This window comes from Neopsephotus bourkii, unplaced genomic scaffold, assembly GCF_033783945.1.
Source record: "Neopsephotus bourkii isolate Nb327-2 ecotype Australia unplaced genomic scaffold, CSIRO-AGI_Nbou_v1 NB_107, whole genome shotgun sequence".
Lineage (NCBI taxonomy): Eukaryota > Metazoa > Chordata > Aves > Psittaciformes > Psittacidae > Neopsephotus > Neopsephotus bourkii.
In genome coordinates this window covers 1,371,988-1,393,940 of record NW_026900624.1, presented here as the reverse complement: position 1 = coordinate 1,393,940, position 21,953 = coordinate 1,371,988, and the positions used below count along the sequence as shown (strand labels likewise).

General features: G+C 45.2%; 2 protein-coding genes across 3 annotated transcripts in view; one reads left to right on the top strand and one right to left on the bottom strand.

Annotated features, from left to right (window-relative positions):
- The first annotated feature begins 108 nt into the window (after positions 1-108).
- ARL1 (ADP ribosylation factor like GTPase 1) lies at positions 109-6,602 on the top strand. 2 transcript variants are annotated; one of them, XM_061357407.1, is made up of 6 exons: positions 109-216; positions 2,792-2,929; positions 4,153-4,234; positions 5,117-5,228; positions 5,969-6,147; positions 6,338-6,602. In XM_061357407.1, exons 1-6 carry the CDS (start codon positions 213-215, stop codon positions 6,366-6,368), a joined length of 546 nt encoding a protein of 181 aa, XP_061213391.1. In that variant the 5' UTR covers positions 109-212; the 3' UTR covers positions 6,369-6,602. The 2 variants fall into 2 exon arrangements, with proteins under 2 accessions (XP_061213391.1, XP_061213400.1); XM_061357416.1 differs by lacking the exon at positions 109-216 and adding an exon at positions 786-842.
- Positions 6,603-7,070: 468 nt separating this feature from the next.
- The window catches only part of UTP20 (UTP20 small subunit processome component), a 62,425-nt gene continuing 47,542 nt past the window's right edge, over positions 7,071-21,953 (bottom strand). Inside the window, exons 47-62 of the mRNA XM_061357396.1 lie at positions 21,799-21,940; positions 21,386-21,502; positions 20,382-20,552; positions 19,460-19,588; positions 18,878-18,988; positions 17,617-17,696; positions 16,873-16,942; positions 15,684-15,866; positions 14,639-14,770; positions 13,062-13,194; positions 11,683-11,882; positions 11,381-11,452; positions 9,777-10,043; positions 8,919-9,045; positions 7,631-7,776; positions 7,071-7,321 (exon numbers count right to left, since the gene is read on the bottom strand). Coding sequence (XP_061213380.1) covers positions 7,166-7,321; positions 7,631-7,776; positions 8,919-9,045; positions 9,777-10,043; positions 11,381-11,452; positions 11,683-11,882; positions 13,062-13,194; positions 14,639-14,770; positions 15,684-15,866; positions 16,873-16,942; positions 17,617-17,696; positions 18,878-18,988; positions 19,460-19,588; positions 20,382-20,552; positions 21,386-21,502; positions 21,799-21,940 — 2,236 coding nt within the window. The 3' untranslated portion in view covers positions 7,071-7,165. The remainder of the gene's footprint in view (positions 7,322-7,630; positions 7,777-8,918; positions 9,046-9,776; positions 10,044-11,380; positions 11,453-11,682; positions 11,883-13,061; positions 13,195-14,638; positions 14,771-15,683; positions 15,867-16,872; positions 16,943-17,616; positions 17,697-18,877; positions 18,989-19,459; positions 19,589-20,381; positions 20,553-21,385; positions 21,503-21,798; positions 21,941-21,953) is intronic.

Genomic DNA, 21,953 nt, shown 5'->3' with positions numbered 1-21,953 from the left:
GGGAGCCCCACACCCAGCCCTTCCCTTCCTCATCCGGGGAGGGCGAGCTTTTCCCGGTCTCCGTGTCGAAACGGCGAGCGGGGAAGCAGCGCCTCGTTTACCCGCCTCCCCGTGCGACGTGGAGGCTGCGAGCAGCGGCTGCTCGGCAGCGGCAGGACCAGCGCAGCAGACAGGAGCGGGGCGGGAGCCGCGGCGCGGCCTACTGGCTCGACATGGGTAAGGAGGGACGGGCGGCGGCACCGCGGCAGGGCCGGGGGGAGGCTCCCGGGATCCCGCCACGCCCCCGGCGGGATGTGAGGGGAGAAGGGGCCTGCGGGGTTGACGGGAGTGGCGCCGTCGCAGCTGACTGGATGGTGTTGAGCGAGGCGGGATGCGGGGAGGGGGTCACTTCCCGGCTCTGCCCGGCGGCGGCGGCGGAGGAGCGGTTGATACCCGCCCGCCTTTAGCCTGAGCTCCTAATACGGAGCGGTGCCTGCCGGCGGCCGGGTGGCTGTTGCCGGTGTGGTTCTTTTGCAGCGCTGCTTCTGGAGCATACGTTTGTGGTAATGCTTCTGTACGCCTGAGACTTGGCTAAATTAAACTGTGATTCACCTGTGTAATGGCTTGCTAATAAAAAATTAGTTATGGAAAGAGGTTTTTTAGAACAGTCAATAGAGAGGACAGTAAGAGGCCCTGAATCAAGAGGTTAAGTGATTAGAATAAATCTGTCCTATTGCACATGGTATTTGAGCACTGTCTTAGTGTGGAAAGATATAAGAAGGAATGAGGAGTGTCTGGCAGTCAGTAAGGTTACTGACTGAGAGGAAAGAATTGCCATCTCTTTGGCGTCCATGGATCACATAGTAGCCTTCTACTGGAAATATTGAATTACTTTTTGTATCTCAATTCTAAGGTTATTTGCTTGTCTCACAGTAAACAGCGCCTTGAGCAGCACTATGCAAAATACTGATAGATGGTCCCTTGTGCCTTCTCTTTGTTTTCTGGGTGTGTAGTGTGTATGGCTTCTGTGATGGGGTGGGCTTAGAAGACGTAAAGCAACCTGTTACCAGTTTTAATTCCTTCTTATGCATAAGCATGTAGCTCGTTGGTCTTTCCTTTCCCTGGAAAGGCATCACAGATGCCTAGAAAAGCAAACACGGGGAGTGGTTTTTATCAGAACTTCTTTCAATAAGATTTTAGTCGCAAATCTGTAATTTGACTCTCCTCTGATATATTTATCATAGAACAGTTTGGCTTAGAAGTGGACCTTAAAGCTCATCTAGTTCCAACCCCCCTTCCATAGGCAGGGACACCTTCCACTAGACCAAGTTGCTCAAAGCCCCATCCAACCTGGCCTTGAACACTACCAGGGATGGGGCAGCTACAGCTTCTCTGGGCAACCTATGCCAGTGCCTCACCAACTCTACAATAAAGAACTTCTTCCTTATATCTAATCTGAACCTACCCTTTTTCAGTTTAAAACCATGCCTCCTTGTCCTGCCCCTGCATGCCCCTATAAAAAAAATCCCTCTCTGTATTTCTTGTAGGCCCCCTTTAGGTACTGGAAGCTGCTCTAGGGTCTTCCCAAAGCCTTCTCTTCACTAGGCTGAACAACCCCAACTCTCTCAGCCTGTCTCCAGAGGAGAGGTACTCCAGCCCTCGGATCATCTCCATGGCCTCCTCTGGACTCACTTGAGTAGGTCCAGTTACCTCTTGTATTGGGGGCCTCAGAGCTGAATGCAGCATTGCAAGGGGTGTCTCATGAGAGCAGAGTAGAGGGGGGGAGAATCATGTCCCTCAACCTGCTGGTCACGCTCCTTGTGATGCCGCCCAGGACACAATTGGCTTTCTGTGTGCAATACACGCTGTTAGATCATGTTGAGCTTCTTGTCAGCCAACACCCCCATGTCCCCCTTTTAAGGGCTGCTCCCAATCCAGTCTCTGCCCAGCCTGTATTTGTGTTTGGGATTACCCCAAACCAGGTGCAGGACCTTGCACTTGGCCTTGTTGAACTTCATGAACAGGCCCACCTCTCAGGCATGCCAGGGTTCCTCTGAATGCATCCCTTCACATTGTCAAATGTGATTCTAGCTTGTTTGGTGTTTCACTGCCTTTTACAGGGTTTAGCTGGATTTACATTATTACTTAGCATCAGGTACATTTGTTACAAAAATAATTGGTAAAAATGTTATTGTTACTGGCTTAGCACATTCTACATCTGGTAGGCACAAATCTGGTATTAGTCTAGCCACAAGTAGTCTTACAGGAACTTAAAGAATAAATGAGTTTGGGGCAAGCCAGTTTTGGAAAAAAAATAAAATGGAATGGGTTTTGTATTTGGTAGTGGACTGTGATTTAACATGTACCTACTGTTTTATACTTAAAATTAAGAAGAAGTGGATGTTCCTGTGGGAGTCCATAAACATCAGAATTCTTTCAGACTTCAGCATGTTGTCATATAGCCTGTTGCATTGAACAGGTAGAGTCCAATACAAACAAAGGAGAAGTTGGCTCAGATTTTGGCAAATGAGAGAAGAGGAAAAACAAAGTCGTAACCACAATGAGGCAGCTTGATGCTTCTGCAATGTGATTTTGCTGGATTGAACTACCATAAAATAACAGTGTAAAGCCAGGAAAATATAATGTGATTCAGCACACGGGTATCTGCGCAACAGCCTGAACTTGCCTGTTATCACTGGAGCAAAGACAAATACTGTATCTCAGTAAAAAAATGAGGTGGATCTGTCTGCCTTTCCATAGCTTCCATGTCCCAAGCTGACACTGAAACATTCTTCTGTCCTGTTTTATGTAGGGGGCTTTTTCTCCACCATCTTTTCCAGTCTGTTTGGAACTCGAGAGATGAGGATTCTCATCCTGGGACTGGATGGGGCAGGAAAAACAACCATTCTCTACAGGTTACAAGTCGGAGAAGTTGTTACCACCATTCCAAGTAAGTGAAAGCAGCCAGTTTGCCTGTAGCTCTAGCACAGAAGCTTTGTCATCTGAACTTGCTTCATGCTTCCTTCAGAAATAAAAGGATCTTGTGCCCCGGGAGACTTGCACTGGGGTATTCAAGAACGTTTGCATAACAGTATTACAGCATGCTATAGAAGTGCTACATAAAGGAGTATTTTATGCTGCCCTCCTGAAAACAAAACGTATTTGACCTTAAGACTGTTACTGTGATCTGGAAGGTAACTTCTAACTGTAGACTGTGTAAGTCTTTTGTCTCCAGATAGAGCTCTAATGAGAATTCTAGAGATCATTATAGGATGGTGTCACTGAATTGTACCTGTTTAGTTTCTTGATTTTTTTTTTTTTTGACAAGGGTCTAAAGTGTAACAAAATACAGATGGTACTTACTTAAACAAACTAGCAGATTTCCTCAACTGCCTCACCATTCACACAGCTGTACCCACCTGCAACCAACAGCCAGGTGTGTGTGTCAAAGTGGGATCACTCTGTGTAATTTGAAAGGCAGGAGATGCTTGGCTTTTGAGTTCCTGTCATATCTCTTGGGTTCCTTCTGAATGGCCGTGATAAACTGACTTTAGTCTGGTCCTTTTTACTTTTTAGAAGCCAGCAGTTTAATGTGTCGTAATCCTTTTGCCCTAGGGTTTTGCTTATTTCAGCCTCCATAAGTTTTAGGTAGTCTGCATCCGTCATTCACTTCCCTATGTTGGGTTTCTCGGGGCTGGCAGGAAAAGGATCACATATGTGATGTGCTGTAACATTACTGCCATCTTCCAGATACCACAGTGTCAAGTATTTTGCTGAGAAGTTAGTTCTGCTATGGTCTGATGAAGTGTTGACAGGAAGGACACATTTCTTAGTGGTTTATTGCTGGTGGTTGTGTACTTGGTTATCAAAACAGGCCATTCCTTTAACATTTGCTCTGTTTCTTTTGCAGATTTCAGGCACACTTCTGTTCATTTTTTAACAACCTTAGCATTTGTTAGAAATCTTCATAATATGTTTGCAATGTGGTTTTATTGTTCAAAGGAGGAAATGGCTGCATTATTTTGTGCCACAGATGTTGGGGCAACTTTGCAAAGGGTATGAACTTCATTATGGAGCTATTGAGAATTTTCAGGCCTGAAAATTGTAAACTAAGTGCTGTAACGTTCTTCAGAAATAAAGAGAAATGACCAACTGTGAAACTGTTTGTTTCAGCCATTGGCTTCAATGTTGAGACGGTGACATACAAGAATCTGAAGTTTCAAGTCTGGGACTTGGGAGGACAGACAAGCATAAGGTAAAAGATCTCTTGAAATCAAAAGATACAATTAAATGTCTCTCAGAAGTGCAAAGTTCTTGGAATTCTCTCAGCTGGCACTTCCTAAAATTGGTTCTTTTTAAAAACAGCCCATTGTCAGGAGAGCGCTTTCATCTGAGGGAAGTAAAGTAACAAGTGAACATCCTCACTTATCTACAGTTCTGCTTTGAAAAATGAGTTTGTGTTGTAGGCAGTTGTGTAGCATTCTGAGAGGGAAGTCAGTGGTGTAAACCCCAAGGGATATTTAAATGTTCTTAATGCAAAGCAAGGAGGTTGAATTTGGGTATAGACAATAACATTTTTAGCGAGCTTTACAAGTTTTGCAGTGAGTTGTTATGTGCGTAATTGTAGTGAGCTCTTTGGTACCCTGCTATGACCTTTTCATGAATGCTTCCTGAGCACTGCGTGGTGAGGTGCGGCACAGTTAGTGCATAAGTAACATGCAGGTTCCTTCCCTTTTTAGTTTCAGTAAGATAATTCTGAAAAAGGTGGTTTTGTTTCTTGTTAATTACTTGCCTGTGTGTATTAGTCATTTCAGATTTCTCTGTGTTTAAATGTTCTTTGCTTTCCTGTCCCTCAGTTACGGACCTGATGTCCTGCAGGCTGATGCTCAAATAAGTCTGTTCACAGCTTTCTTTCGTTGTTTTTAAGCTGCCTTTTTATTTTTATTTTTTTTTTTTCATCTTCTTCCTCCCCTGCCCCAAGAGTATTTATTCTGTCTCTTCAAGATACCTACTATGTACTTCCTTTCAACCAATGACAGTTTTTGCTTCCTCTGGCTAATTTGGTTTTCATTATCTGGCTAAAAAGTGCTGCTAAAAGTGCAAATTATATGACTGGGACTTAACCTTTCTTCTGCAGGCCATATTGGCGGTGTTACTATTCAAATACAGATGCGGTCATCTATGTAGTGGACAGCTGTGATCGAGACAGAATTGGCACTTCAAAATCGGAGCTCGTTGCTATGTTAGAGGTATGGAAACAGAACATTGAAAACAAAACCAAAAAACATTGAAACAGAAATTGAGAAACTAAACCTCCGTTTGGAGCACATGTGAAATTTCATATAGTGAATCGGGTGAAACTGACCTTCACTGGTGAAACTTCAGCCCTCAGCATAGGCCCATGCAACATTTGTGACTGAAAAGCACTAAACATGCTGCAGCCATTTCACAGTTCTGTGCAGCAGTGCCTGGGCAGTTGTTAGTTCCATAGTTAGTTCCATGTAGCCTTTTGGTCATCCAAGAATGTATTTGTCCACAGGGACAGCTGCTCAGTACCACAGTGGTGGCAAAATTCAGGCCCTGAGGGATTAACAGTAATTAGTATCCTGCTGTGTTTTGAAGCTGAAGAACATGTGTTTTACAAGTAATAAGGGTAAGAAGATGAGTTGGGCAAAACGTTATTACTTTATCCCCCCCTCCAATTCCTTAAAGTTCTTCCATATGCTTTGTTAAATCCAACTACCAGCTTGTTTCATGAGGTATAAGGCATAACCAGCCGTATTTTGAAATCGATCCCAGGTATCATGCTGGAATTGGAAGGAAATACTGTTCTTTCACTAAAGAATTTTCTGAAGGACAAAAATCAGCAAACTGAAAATCATTATGAGAGCTGCTGAAGTGTTTTCCATTCTGTGGGGTTTTGAAGCTTAAATAAACTGAGTAAAAGTCTCTGCAACACCAATCTCTTGCATGATTCCCCCTTTTTTAGGAAGAAGAGTTGAAGAAAGCCATTTTGGTGGTGTTTGCAAATAAGCAGGACATGGAGCAGGCCATGACTCCCACAGAAATGGCAAATGCGCTTGGCTTACCAGCCCTGAAGGACCGAAAATGGCAGATATTCAAAACCTCTGCAACCAAAGGCACGGGGCTTGATGAAGCAATGGAATGGTGAGTAACAGCCTAACTAGGCTTCATTATAAAAATGTCTTTTACTGTATTTATTAAGACTTGGATCTGTGGAAAGCCTGTGTGACTTAATACAGGTGTCCACAGGGGAAGAAAGCGAAGCTTTCTCATAAAAGTATTTCAATATAATTGAAATGACTTTTCAGTAAGCTGCCTTAACCTTTTTCTGTAGGTTGGTGGAGGCTCTGAAGAGCAGGCAGTGATTCACAGTGACCGTTGCAAAGCAGTTTCAGCTGCATCCATCATCGCTTTGTCTGTAGTTGCGTATTTTCAGGCCACAAATGGATTTGAGTGGCTACTGTATTTGTGTAATTAAAACACTAATAAAATCTGGAACTGTCAGTTGTACTCAGAGGTGGGTTGCTTGCTCAAGGCTGCTTGCTTACAGGAACAGGTCCAACTGCTGCTAGTTCAAACAGCCACATAGCTGAAGATTTCCTTAAGCTGATGTACTCCATCATGCTTCAGTGCAGATACACTGTGACAGTGACGTGCAGTGACAGAGATGAGTGTACCTCCAGCTGTTAGTGTACCATTGGTTTTCTGAAGAGACAATAAAATGCCTTCAGTCACCACACACCGCCCTGGCCATAATTTAACTTCCAGCCTCAGGAACTATTATTCCTGTACTCTAAGCTTAGCCAGAAATGACAGTGATGTTGCTCAGTACAGCTGCAGAAGCAAAGACAAATCAGTATCAGGAGCGATCTGCTTTCTCCTCAGGAGTGTGGATGTTCACAGGCATGAACAGTCATCACATCAACCCCTCCCTTAAAAAGGAAGTAAAATTTAATATAAAAGATAATGGTGGTTTGTCCATTCAACTGTACATGCTCTGGTAAAATTGAAAAGCTTTTGCTTTAGATCCTATATGAAAAGAAGACATGGAAAAAATACTAATAAATACAATTAAAATATGGAAGTACTTTTTTTCAACAGTAATTAGTTCTTTAGCTTGAAATCACTTTATAAATTAATCCTTCAGGAAGGAAAAGCCTCTTCATTCCACCATTGCTAAATCTTTCAGTGCATGACTTCGAGCTCTCTTGGCCTTGTAAGCAGGGCGCAGGGATTCTATTTTTCTCTTCCGGGTTTCTGCTTTATTCTTATGTCTCTTCAGCTTCCTCCGTGCAGCAATGTCAGGGTTTGCTACAGTCTAGTGAAAAACAACACAGTTGTTACTTGTAACTAAACAAACAACTGTCCCTGTAGACATCAGGTACTTCCTAAGAAACTAGCCACTGCCAAGACAGTACATGGGTTTTCTTAGGCTCTGCTAATTCTGAGGCTGCTCTGGCAGCTCTGCCCAAGTTCATCACTGGGCTTCAGGTAAGTGGGAAAGCACAGCACTGCCATCAGCCAGAACCTCCCCAGGAGGTTATCAAACTCATCTTCCTGGTCAGCTTTCAAGCCTCCAGAGAAACCCTAATGCTTTTACCCAGAAGATGATAAAGTGGAATCTTACCTGCAAAGCCCTCTGCTTTTTCCTCATGGCTCTTTTCTGATTGGCCTGTTTCTGCACAGAAGAAAAGGCAAGCGAAAAAGCCTCCAGTCCAACCAGCTTCTTGAGCAGTTCTATGATTTCCTGGGAAAGGTTCTTCAGTGTTGGATCTAATAAGACAAAATTAGCTTGCTTAATCTTTTCAGCAAGGAACGAAAGCCAAACAGTAAGGATTCCTCTTTCTTTATTAAAGGATGACTGCACTGATTCATCTTGCCCAAGACTGTAGAGATTAGAGCAAAGGCTGTTGTGAAATCTGCTGGTTCTTCAGCAGCTTTCCTGAGGACCACAAGCAGCACTTCACACAGGCAAACAAAAAGTAATGCTTCTGAGAAGCAAAAGGGTTTGGGTTTATTTTTTTTTTTCAGAAGGATAATGGTATCCCAGAGGTCATTAGAAGTGGCTTGCTTATACAGTCACCAGGGCTCTTGGAACAGGCTTCGTTAGAAATAGAGGTGGTTCCAGCCTTGTCAGTCAGCAGGAGAGAGTGACCTGGGCTCATTCAGGAGGAAGGGAGATGTTCTGTGCGCAGCTCGATGGGTGTTACACCAGCCGGCACACACCATGTGTTGTGTTCCTGTGGCATGCAGCTCTCTTTCCCTACCTGCAGAGGTCACGCTCTTTCAGTCACTGCACACATGCCACACGCTGAAGATCATTTTCTCTGTGTCAAAAGGGGGAGCTTGGGGAAAACATCAAGCAACCACTAACAACCTGCAATTCCAACTTGTACAGTCCCTGGCACTACAGTAACCCAAGGTGCCATAAAACACACCCTGTTTTACATTGCAGCTGAAGCATGCTTCTAACCACACGGCATAGATCTTCAGCCCCAAGCATCACAGCACATCTAACATGGCAATTCAAAAAACAACACTCGGCAACAGCCTTGCTCTGGCTTTCGTAAGAGCCACACTGTTCCTCTCCTCAGCAAGGGCTCTATTCATCTTGCCACCCCGAGTCCACCCTCGAGTACTACACTTCCTACTACATAACATGCCAAAGCTGTATCCACTCGTATGCAGGAGCCTGCCTAACCTTCTTCCAGGCTTTGTCAGCATACATTTTTGTTTCAGCTGTCATATACCCCCCTCCTTTCCTGATATTCTGGTTAGTCTGCAAGCAGGTGAAGTTCGCTGATGATGGTATCTGTGCCTCAGCAGACAAAAGGAATGAGATGCGGTGTTCATGCCAAGGCACAGCGTTGACATACTTTCCTCTTTACCAAGTCTTTGTGAGGGAAATCGCTTACCTTGCTCTGCATAGGTGCTGTTCAGCTCCCGGTACAGAGGGGTCAGAATTGTTGGAAGGTAGGGCCTGATCCTGTCTTTTCCCAGATCCACCGAGATTGCTCCCAGGAACTTAAAGATGCAGCTTCTCTGAAAATGAGTGTGTGGGACATGAAGTAAGGAAGGCTGGAAAGAAACTGCTTCACTGAACTGCTAGAAGAAAGCTACGTGTCACTGCTCCATGTACAAGGCATTGTCTCAGACACCTGAGTAACTCAGCTAGTAACTCAGCTAGTAACTTGCTGTTACAAGGTCTTAACTGCTGCCAAGTACAGTCATTAGATGAGACACAATCCCATAGGATCTGTGAACATGGGAGCTGTGACTCCACTGGACTGACAGCTGTTAACACTTTGAACAACAGGCTTGCTCTTGCTGCACTGTACTGAGGCAACTGAAGACATGAAAGTTCAACCTAACTACACCATGGGGAACCAGAGTTTTTCTGATGCTCTCCTGCACCCTCTCCTTCTCCTGAGCAAGTAACTCTGCACTGCCATTCCCTGCCTGCATAAACCTAGCACTCTTGGGCTCTCAAAGGCAGTGCTCTGCCCCCTTCAGCCTGGTGCCTTTGGGTTTATCATTCCTCCACCATCCCACAGAAGGCTGGAAGCATCAGCAAGGAGCGGCAGACTGACACAGGCCTTTCTGTAGAATCCTGAACTGAAACGTGTTGTTTCTTTGGCACCTACTAATCCTCGCTTCAACACTAGCTCCCAGCACTCCCTGCAGCTGGTCCCCAGGGAGCGAAGAGCCAGGGCAACACTCTCCTGTGGAAGTGCCTGCCACATCAACAGCAGTTGGTCTAACCCTGTTCTTACCTTTAAAGGGATCTTAGGGGAATATGCCGCTTCTCGCTTTGCCATGAGAGAGAGCTTCTTCATTAACCACAGCAGTGTGGCTGGCTGGCCTTTCTCTTCTTTGTCTGCTTTTTCTTCTTCCCCTTGAGCAGAAATGTCTTTCTCATCTTCTGAAGCCTCCTGCTCTTCCACTTCACAGCCAAGGTCTCCTTTGGCCTCTTTACCTTCTTCTGAGGGAGGGGCTAGCAAGTAAAGAACTTTGGCCACAAAAAGCAAATTCTTTATAACCTGAAGTGTGAAAGCAGAGTAGTTAGTCACTGCGGGTTCCTGCACTGTCAGCACCGGGTGTCCTGCTTTTAGCTGGGATGGAGTTAACTTTCTACTTAGCAGCTGGTTCAGTGCTGTGTTTTGGCTTTAGTCTGAGAACAGTTTCAGTTGTTGCTCAGTAGCACTAACCCTGATCAAGGACCTTTCAGTCTCTCATGCTCTGGCAGTGAGCAGGGGCACAAGAAGGCAGCAGGGAGAAGACAATACACCTGACCCAAACTAGCCAAAGGGTATTCCATACCACAGCACATCATGCCCAATATAGCAACTGGACGGAGTTGGCTGGGAGGGAGCAGTTGCTACTTGGGTCAGGCTGGGTATCAGTCAGTGGGTGGTGAGCAATTGTATTCTGCATCTCTTGTACTTATTGGTTGTTTTTTTTTTCCCCTTTTAGTTTTATATTTTCTCCCCTTGTTATTTCCATCATCATCATTAGTAGTAGCAGTAGTTTTGTATTATACTTCAGTTATTAGACTGTATTTATCTCAATGTTTACATTCTTCTGATTCTCCTCCCCATCCTGCCCAGGGAGAGGATGAGCAAACGGCTGTGTGGTGCTGAGTTACTAGCTGGGTTTAAACCAAGTCTAGATCTGAAAGAGAAACCTGCCAACCCAGGAGGCTGTAACAGCTTCCCCCACTGCCATATTTGACAGAGCATACTGCTCTTAACAGGAAGGCACACCTCAATACCCTCCTACAGTTTGGGAGCCTTTCCCCATGAGCTACTGTGCCTTTTAGGCTCCAGCACTCCCTGAGGCAGGGCTGCTTATCTTTGTCTTCTCCATGTCTGGCAGCCCCCACCTCTTCAAAGGAGATCTCTAACCAGGTTTACAGTGGAGACAGACCATCAAGCAATGGTATAAAGCTGGACTACAGGCTCCCAGCAAAGACAGAGCTCCAGCACAGCTGCATGGAGCCAGCACCAGAGACCTGAGTCCCTGTCCCAGAATGTGGCTGCCCAACCTACTCCAGCCTGGGATGCAGAGCCAGACCCTGACAGAAGGGACCCCAGTAATGATGAGGCCATCCATGGTGCCTCCCCTTCTGTTCCTGCCACCCCCCCAGCCCTTCCCCTCTCAGCAGGCTGACACCACAAGGGAGACTTTGCTGGGCGCCTGAGACACAGACCTGCTCAGATGCCCTCAGCACAGAACAACAGGCCCTGTACTGTGCACGTGTCCTGAGCCACCGCCAGCCACAGTGCTGCTGTCCTGACTAGAATGTTAGACCCCTTTGTTCATGGGCCAGCGCCTGTGCTGTGCCCTCCTGCAGTCCCAACCCCACTCCTGCTCTTACCTGCTCTCCCAGAGACAGGTCCAGGAACTTGGACTGCAGCTGATGGCAGAATGCAAACGCGAGTTCCTTCATCTGGAGACAGGAAAAAGGATAAGTTACTCTATGAAAGGGAGCCAGTAGCAGAAACTCAAAGCAATGTTTTGCAGTCACCAAAGGCAGTTTCCAGGGGATGCCTCCTCTGTGATCAAAATTAGGCAGCAGGCAAGCAACCAAAAGAGATGCACATGCCAAACTGTAACACTATTTTAATGTCCCAGCCAGGGAATGGGCAGGGAAGGAAGGAGTAATACAGACACCATTACCTTCTTGTCCAGTTCAGCAGTCAAGAAGGCTGTTGATGCAGACAGCTCTGCTGACATTTTTTTCCTCTTCCCTGCCTTTCTTTCCCTCCACTTGTTGACAAGATCTTCTGGCTTGTAAGATGCAAACAGCAAGCCAAAAATCTCAGTAGCTGTCAGCCAGACCCAGCTGTGAGGATACCACAGGTGAGACTGGACATGACCTGGGGAGAGAAAACCTCTTTCAGCACATCACCAGTGAGAGCATAAAAATAACCAGGTCCCTCAAGAATTACCACAGCACATATTACAGTAAAAATGGGAAGGAAATGAACTGTGCTCATCTGTTCAGAACATACTCATATATATAAAGAAGACATCATAGCAACTCTATCCAGCCAAAGCAGAGTGGCTAAAAGCTACAGGTAACCAAATGTCCCCACAGTGACCAGGTGTTCTTGAATGCATGCACAGCACATCCAAACATTCAAAGATAGGGCCATTGCTGGAAAGTGATGGCAACTGGGCAGGAAAAGGGCATGGCACAGAAAGACACTTGCTCTGATCCTGGCTGCCAAGTCCTGTGTCTGCAGCAACTGTGGCCCTCTCAGGGACTCGGTGCCACAGCTCACCTGCCTATGATGTCTGGGGACTGGTAGCTGTGAGACTCTGTGAGCTGGCCCTGCTGCAGATGGTCAGATCAAACCCCTGGACAGAGGCTGCGGGTCCCCCAGAGAAAAAAAGGAGTTGCCCTCTTGTCTTGCCTCTGCCCAAGCTGCACATCACCAAGCAATCCAGGATTTACAAGGGTTATCTCCTGTCTCACTAAAGGCACCTGGCAGGCTCAACTCTTTGAAGAAGTTAACCAGGCCACTTAACAGCAGCAAACGAGGCAATTACAAACAAGGCAATGAAATGCTAATAAGCCAGTCTGACATTGTGGTTTCACTCACAGGGAAACTGCTTGAATCAAAACAACCTCCAGGCTTTAACGTCCTGCCAGAAACATAGCATTCACTGCACTACTAGCATGTGTCATCGCCTGCTGGCTGGTATGTGTGATCTCATCAAGAAAATCCCATCTTCCCAGGAGAACTGAATGTTTTCATCCAAGAGAATGTAATTATGGTCAAACATGCAGCAATTTGCAGCTATTTTCTCTTGAGATAATAGAAAATACTTCCCAGCAACTGAGACAGAGCGCGTCTTGTTTTCATCAACCACGTAACCTTTACCACTAAGATCTTCTCTTTTACTGCCCAGTAACTGCCGTGTATTAGCACTGTGCAGCACACAACCCTTGTAGGACAAAGTCTGGTTTTTTTTATATCGGGGTGTGAAAAACCACATATCACACAAAGAATCTTCTTTATAACACAGCCATAATAATTCTTGATACTTACTCCAGATATTGCTCAGAACTTCACTGTTCTTCGTTAAGTGAATCAAGTTGCATTCTGTGATTAGCTTTGTTACCAGCACAAGAAAGCTAAATAGCAGCCTATCTGCAGCTTTCTCCTCCTCCTCTTCAGTTATCTAATAAAATCAGCAAGTTGAGAAAGATGCTTATGAGAACCAGAAGACAGTGCTTACTTACCCTACTAGATACATTTCAGATCAACCCTGCAAACAGAAGACTGACTTGTACCCAGTTCCCAAAATAAATAGAAGAGAAGCAGCTCTAGTAAAGCATTTCTTCTGGAGACTGAACCTCTGCAGGAGATTGTTACCAGAACCATTCTTCTTGTTTTTTATATAGACACTGCTGTAACAAAATATTCCATTTCTAAATGCAAGCAATTACATACCTTGTGTATCATTTATGTCTATACATGTATTTATGCACATTTGATTCTCATTACTAGAGCCAAGCTGAGTGCAGATTCGCCCACATCACCTGGGAAGCCCCAAACTGTTATGACAACACTGTGTGCACTGTGATTTACTAAATGGCCTTCAGGTCCTTCCCCACCCTGCCTGCAATCACCTGCTGGCTTGACAGAACTGGTCAGTGCTTTACCCACGTCTCAGCACAGGGATGATTACACTGGAGTTCTCCTCCTGCAGTTATTTTATTTTCATCCCTTGTCAATTTACACACCACGAGGTTCTTCTCTGTTGTTCAGTGTGTTGCCCTTGCACGTTAGTAATATACAAGGCAACTCCCCAAGTGCAGCACTGGGATCCCTTTGGGATAACCACAAACCAAGCAAACTTGAGGCAGCTTTGTTACACCCAGTTAATCATGTGCACTATAACAAATGTTCCATATAACAAAACCATGGTCTGAAGTACAGGAAGGGAGCTCCTTTTAAAGTTAAAGCTGTAGATAACACTGAACAAAGCAGACAGTCACAAGCAATGCACTCCTGACCTTCCACACTTACCACAAATCAAATGCTGTCAGTGTGATCATCTGCCTGTTTTCCAGCTAAATGGATTCTAACCCATCCCAATGTACTTGTGCACCTCACTGTTCTTTCCGATGGTGGGTTTTATAACTCCACTTTAAACAACAAATAGTCCCTCTTCTGTCCCACCAGGAAAGACCAGAAGCAGGGAAAACTATCTCAACATGCAAGATGTTACACACTGTCAACCCACCAAGTCATAGTAAAAACCAAAAGCCTGAGACTTGAGGATTATCTCAACAACTGTTCCTCACCAGAGAGACCTGACAGAGGGTACAGCAAGGAACAACGTATCTGCTGGTTACACAGGGCGGGTGCAGGCTCAGGCCAGGTGGCTTTGCAAAGTTCCTTTGCCCCTTGTGTTGTGACCCACGCCATGAAATTTGGGCTTACAGACAAAAAAAATACAGCTCAAGATCAGTGAAGTCCTCTTCAGATCAGACAGGTGTGTTTCATTTCCTAAGCTCAAACAGTAGGTCCAACTGTTAAATCTCTTCCTACACTTCCTCCCTTTTTCCCATTTTTGTAGCTGTCTTTCCCCAAGACTCACACATGGGAAAGGTACTTACGTCTTCAAATTTAACCGGGTTGATTTCTTCTTCAACCAAGGTGAGGACAGCTTCGAGCCGCCGTTCAAACATTACTCTGTCCACTTCAACAAACAAACCGCACGCCTGGGCAGCCAGCCTCCTGTGGGAGCTCTGCCAAGAGGAACGGTAACAGCCCTTGTTACTTCTGGATACTAAATCCTGCAGCTCCCCTGTGCAGGAGCTGGCAGCAGCCTTTACTTTGTGCCTGTAGCAACAGCATCTTGAGAAAGGCTGGTTTTCAGAGCACTACTGAAAAAGGAGTTGCTGCCAGGGAACCTGTGTGGCAGCACAAGTTATCGCTGGTAGCACACCCTAAAACTGAATGCTGAAAGGCCTTTTCCAGCCCAGCTGCCAGCTGCAAAGCTCTGGGGGCTCTTTGCACCCTTTGATTCTTCACAATGCCACAGGTGTCTCACAGCTATAAACCAGAACTGAACACATTACAGGTGAATGCATGAAGTGCTGCAGAACACTTACTCCACTACTGTAGAGGAACAGAACACAAGTCCACTCTGAGAATAACTGAACACCCAGACCAAATAGGAGATCTGTAAACACCAAGTTTGCCACCTTCTAGTTGCTGGTAACGGAATGAAGCAAGTCTGAGCTCAAAACAGCACAAAAAGCCAATTAACTGGGATCAGAAGAGCTTTAAGGACCTTGCTCAAACCTTTACCCTGAGCTAAGACTACACCTGGTGAAACACGGGACCAAAACCAGGAACTGTTGGAAAGCAGCACAGTGCAGCTGGGAAGTCTGTAGGTTGACTTACGGCACTAGCAGTTCCCTTCATCTGTGTAGCTTTATGAAGCTGTACCATTTCTTGCTCTTCTTACTAGCAAGACCTATGGCACTATGCACATCTTTAAAGAGCTTTTATTCTAACCTGAGTCTTGCCCATACGTCTTTCCTAGAACTACTACATCAGGCACAACTGAGCCCACCAATCCACCTGACCTGGTACGAGCGATCTCTCACTTGAATTAAGCTTAGTCAGTCCCCAGAGTTCAGACCCAAAGGATACCTTCTTGCTGTGAAACCACTCTGTGACCAGCGAAAACATCAGATCTTGTTTTTCATTGTTTATCTTGCTCAGGAGAGATTTACAAGTCAAAGCTGCCATCTTTTTGCATTTGGCAGAGTCATCATTTATCATCATCATACAAAGAGAGACAAAAAACAGCCCGCAGTATTTGTGGAGGAGATCCTAGAGAGAAACAACCATTAGTCAACCTTGGATCCCAAAGGAGCTTCTGGCATTTAAAGGGGAAAAGAGGGGTATTTGTTGCACCACATACAGGAACAATGTAAGCCCTGGGTGGGGTCCACACCAAGGCAGAACTTAAAGGATGGGATGACCCAGTTGTTGGAGAGCACAGGGAGTATACAGCCCAGCCCTGCTGAGACTCTCAGTTGCTAACACATCCCTGGGACAGCGACGTAAGTGTCAAAACTTAAGGGTATTTTCATGCCTAGCTCTCACTGAAGCAGTCCCTCAGCACTGCAGCAATCAGCCCAAAGGTCCTTCTCTCAGAGATGGCAGCAATTTGCTACTTGACAGAGTTGCCAAGGAACCAAGTTGAAATACTAAATCTAGTCAGATGGTGGTGAAGCACAGCTTACTGTGCAGAATTTCTCTTCCTTCCTCCCACATTCTTGTTTGTTTGCACTTCTCTCAGTCTCCTGAATGCACACAGTCAAGCTCCAGCTGAAGAGCTTCAAGGCACTTTAGCATTTTGCATATGTTAACCTGTGAAGATCATGGTTATTTTTAAGATTTCTTTTTGATCTGCCCCACTGAGAAGCCCCCTCTTACCAGTTCGGCCAACAAACAGATACCAGTTCAACCATCTCTCACCAGTGCTGAAAACCCCCACAATGAGAAAACTCTAGACTTTGTATTCATGCCCCACTTCCTAAACTGGTTGTGTCTCTTACTGGCATAAATCACCACCAAGTTTATCCAAACCCCAGCTGACTGAGCTTTATTTTAATTGCAGACTGAGCACATTAGATAAAGAACCGCAGACTTTCCAGCATGTCATATCTCTTTTGGAGCAAAGCCAGGTTCTTTAGAGATAAGTGAACATTCTGCCTGTGGTAAGAGATTGCAGGAACTACCAAGTGCTTCCAAAATACACTGTTCTGAAAACACTCTTACTGAAAGCTGCAGTAACTGCTTGATGCTTGGAACACTGAGAGGTGCTTGTTACCTTTGGGAATGTGTCAAGGAGGTATGCAATCATCTCCAGTGCAGATTCCCTTCCAGTTTCATATTCGTACCTGTGAGGAAACAATGGTTAGGGCTGGGTTAATACTCTATAAAGATGCTAACAATTTACACGAATGGCCTATGCCAGAAACACACACTGACAGGGATCTTTCTGTAATAGCTACCAGACCTGGTCTGATACTTAGGAGGAGAGAAGAAGCAGGCCCATCAGCTCCATCACTCAGAGAATGGTCACAGGGAGACAAACAGGCCAAAAAGGGCTCCAGCTACCCTGAGCCAGCACAGCTGCACCGTGCTATGCTGCTGGGGAACGTGGTCAGCTACTGTCACTGTGAACAAGGGAGGGGTCATGCTCAGGTGGAGGTTTCAGGCACACTGATCCTGCTGAACTGGTGCAGTTGATCTCAGCTGTGCCTGTAGCTGCAGTTGAGACCAGTGCCACGGGACAGCCGTCAAGTAAGTGCATTCCATTATTTTTTCTGGATTTTCTAGTTCAGCTGGTTCACAACCAGTGGAACTGGTTAACCACTAAGCAAACAACAGAACCTTTGCTTTCAAAGAACAGCAAAACCAGCTGTGAAATAGGGAAGAGGAAGACAACTTCCTTTACCAACCAACCTGTCTCTGCCTCCTCAAGAGCCCTTTGGCACACCTAGTGGCCACTAAGGTCATATTTAAGCAACTAGGTTCTGCTCTGACAGGTATGTTGGGACTACAAACTCACTCCAGTTGTGCGAGTATGAAATCCAGATTCGGTTTCAGCTTGTCACCAAGGGGGTAGTCCAGAATATATTTTAGGTAAATCTGGAAAGAAAAAACAACACGACAGAGAGGAGTTACAAGGAACATTCACAAAAGCTGGTAAAAAGGTTATGAAGAGAACTCAGCCATGGAGCAACAAGTTTACGAGAATCATCCCTTTTACCCCGTTCCTATTACACAAGAGGCCAACAACTGCTTCCAAGCTCTGTGTTCAGAACAGGATCTGCAGGTGTTTGACATCTGCCAGATCAGTCTTTAGAGTATTACTGTGATTTGCACAAGCTTCTGTTAAGAGAGATTCTGCATCCTTCAGAATTCATCCTGTAACTATGGAAATGCTCTATTTGGTTACACACTGCTCCTGCTGCATGTGTATCCTAATGCCTGAAATGAAGCAACCAATTCCTCCCTTTAGATTGCTTTTAGCTTGGAAAGAATGAAGATGTACTAGGGAGGAATCATGGATTTGTGGCAAATTCTCTTCTGCTGGGATCCAGAAAAGGGCATGGCTCATCATTATATGGGCCTAAAAGCTTCTGAAGGAGGTACTATGTCACTGCTGCTGAGCAGGCTCTTGCCCTGTACTCAGCACTGGTAAGGCTGCACCTTGAACACTGTGTTTGGTTTTGAGCCCCTCACTACCAGACAGACACTGAAGTGCTGGAGCATGTCCCGAGAAGGCCAACAGAGCTGGTGAACGGTCTGGAACAGAAGTCCTGTGAGGAATGGCTGTGGGGACTGGGGTTGTTTAGCATGGAGAAAAGGAGGCTCAGGGGAGACTTTGTTGCTCTCCACAACTAACTGAAAGGAGGTTGTAGTGAGGTGGGTGTCGTTCTTTCCTCCCAAGTAACAAGCGACAGGGCAAGAGGAAATGGCCTCAAGTTGTGCCAGGACAAGTTTAGACTGGATATTAGGAAACATTCCTTCACAGAAAGGGTTGTCAAGCACTGGAAGAGGCTGCCCAGGGAAGTTGTTGTCATTCCTAGATATTTAAAGGATGTGTTGATGTGGTGCTATAGGCAAGCAGTCTGTGATTCTGCTATGCGCCAGTCACAAGAACTAAAGACAGACAGGTAATGGGAAATAAGGATTAGTAAGAAGGGAAAATGGGGTTAGGGGTTCAGCAGGGCTAGGGCACATGTCTGTTAGATCTGGGATGGACACTAAGCCCTGTAGCCTGTTAGACAGCTGGAAAGGAAGTAAGATGACTCCATTCTACCAACCTGTCTGCACTGGACTCGCACTGGCTCACTCTGACCTGTGATGGCCAGCTGGGCAACTTTCTTCAGCACATCATCAATTTCAGGCACAATCAGCTTCCTGGATAAAATAGCCTAGAAATGTGAAAGCACAGCTGGAGACATGTCATTTTGCTTGCACAGCATGAGATACAGTACTATAAACTGGGACTACAATGGTGTCAGGTACTACCTTAACACTGACTTTTTCAGACCCCCAAACATAGCCAGAACAACTGTAAAAAAACAAAAAGGTGGCTTTCAAATCCACATCTGTTTCTGTTTCTTTTGGATGACACAGAACACTCAGTCTAATGACCACAGATGTTGAATCTTCAGCAAAAATGAACTCAGATCCAAATGGATCCTCTTATGCATGTGTACAAAACAGCCTCCCAAAGAATTTTAGAGTGACAAGTTAAACAGGAAAGCTTTGCTGCTTGCTCCTGCTCCCCATAACAGAAAGCTTTAACAGGATTCTATGGCCTGTTCCTGACATGAGATAGGAGGGAGAATCCTGCCATTCCAGTGGTTCACAGAACCCATACACATGCTGCACAGAATTACCTTGAGAAGGCCAAAGGCAGTGGCTTGGCGTGATGAATCATAAATGTCTTCTTCAGCAAAGCCAAGCAACACTTGGAGCTGTTTGCTTGTTATCTGACTCTTTGTGTTCTTCACAAGTATTGTTACGCACTACAGAATCAAATTGTACATTGTCAATACATATGCAGTGCCATAAAACACAAGCCTACACCAAAGCCTGACTTTGTTTGTACCACTTAAGCTTGAAAAGACAAACTGCTGCTCTGAAACATGCAGCTAACACTGTTCTCATCACATCTTCCTTTCAGCTGGCAACTGTGAGACAAAAAACCGAATGCAAGCCAATACACAAATTCAGACTTGTCCTTGAAATGACTGGGGATGCTCACAGACATGAGCCGTGATGCAGGGACACAGGAAGAGAAAAAATTATTCTGGTACTGGCATTGAGCATGAATTACTGTAACTTTCCCTTATGATCATGAAGCTGTAATTAATTTAGCAAAGCATTTAGAAGGTATCTACAGGAAGACACTGCGTACTGTAAGTGTAGTTATTACTGTTAATAACTGCCCCCTTCCCTTGTCTCACATCAGTTGCCAGGGTTTACTCCAGTGAATCATGTTAAAAGCAAGCTATTCAAGTACAGTACTGACACTTCTCAAAAGACAGGGTGGTAACAAGATACTATTATAAAAGAAGAAAGAAGGCAACTATGCTTTTGTAAAAACACTTCTTCAGATCCAAGCTGTGCATTTTTTTTGGTAACTTTCTTGAAGTCTGCACTTGGGAAAGAATCAGCAAGGCCACACTTTCCCTGCTATCTTGTGATCTCCAGACTGCCTCCTCCAGGGTCAGCTGCAGGAGGGATCTGCAGTTGGAAGACTCTCATTCTACAAAGTCAATCCTAAATTAGGAAAGAGTAGAGCTGGGTCTGACTTACTTTGAAACAGCTCACAACCAGGTGGAAGTTCTGGCCTTTGGCTATTCCTGTCTTGGCAAATTCTTTCAGCAAGAGAAAAAGCTGCTTGATCAGTGGCTCCAGATTCGTACTGATAGAAGGCAAAGGGAACTTCAAAAGCCATACCAAGCACTGCAGAGCCCCAGTTATCACCTGTAAGAAAGAACCAAAGGACAGCACATGTGTACAATGACAGTGGAAGAACACTTTCTCATTCTGTTACAGACAGAGCAGGCTATCTGCAACTCCGGTAAAAGGCAATTAGCTAACAAGATCAACCTCTTTCAAACCATTTGTATGTAATACAAAAAAGTGCTGAGTTCTAAAACCACTACCTACCACTCCCTAATTCTCTAACTTTGATTTTACTAGGTAAAGACATTAACACTATGCTGATGGCAGCCACTCTTTCTGAAGTGGAGGCGCCTTCAAGGCATAGAAGTTGCTCTGCCAAAAACCCAGGTCACCTGAAATCCCTGTTCCAGGTATCTGATAGCGTATGAGGCATGCCTCCCATTTCCAGAAAACTCAAGATTTAACAGATCCTCTCCTAGGCTCTCACTCAAACCTAAAACTAACCAACAAGGAAGCTGCCTATGGTGCTGAGAATGAAGCCATTGGAGTTGGATCAAAAAACCCCACAGTTGTGACAACACTGCTTGCAGCAGCCACAGGACCTCATAAACCTCCTTCACAAACAGCATATGAAGTCTGCAAAGTCCTTGTATGAACATGCTCCAGGAGAACTGGTCCATACTTTAATCTGCAACACTAGGGACACACCATTCAGTCCTCCATCAGCAATAATCCTTCCTCCCCTTTGGTATAATATGTCCTCAAACAACTTAATCTACACATCTATGAAACAAGCTTTGAAAACTGGATGGTTTTCTCTTCTCCTGCAGATCAACTACAAGATGACATTTATGGGCAGGACCTTTCTTAGTACAACAGACAGAATAGCAGATTTCAGCTCGGAACTGTACCTTGATATCCATAGATTTCAGGCAGTCTAGAAGCAGCAGAACAAAAGGGTCTAACATTTCCAAAGCATGTTCCTCAGAAGAATTTACTTTGGACCTCTTCAGGCTCATGTGCAGCAGCTGGCACAGAAAACACAGGACATTCATCTCAAAGTCAGCCTGGGACTCAAATAAGTCAAGTAAGGTTCCACATTGTTTCAGGTTATAGTAGAATTAATGCCCTACCCCATTCTACTATCTGCAACAAGCTGAGCACTTTTCATAGCTCTCTAAGAGGCACCACTGCGGTTACCACATGCAAAACAAAGTTAAGGCTAGTGGCTGTGTTGTTAAGACAATATATTCATAACACCTTCCTTTGAATACTGTTAACAACAATGCTGACTGCAAAGCTTTCTATCTGGGGAGATCCTTACCCGAAGTCCTGAATCAACCAAGATATACATGTTAGTCCTGCTGCTGACACGTGCTTTCTGCCCCCCTCTCGTAGGAGTGGGCTGGAGCAACAGGCAGCTCTCAGGTTGCAGCCGAGGATCTGGAGGAGGGGCAACTTGTTTTCTGGAAAGGAGAA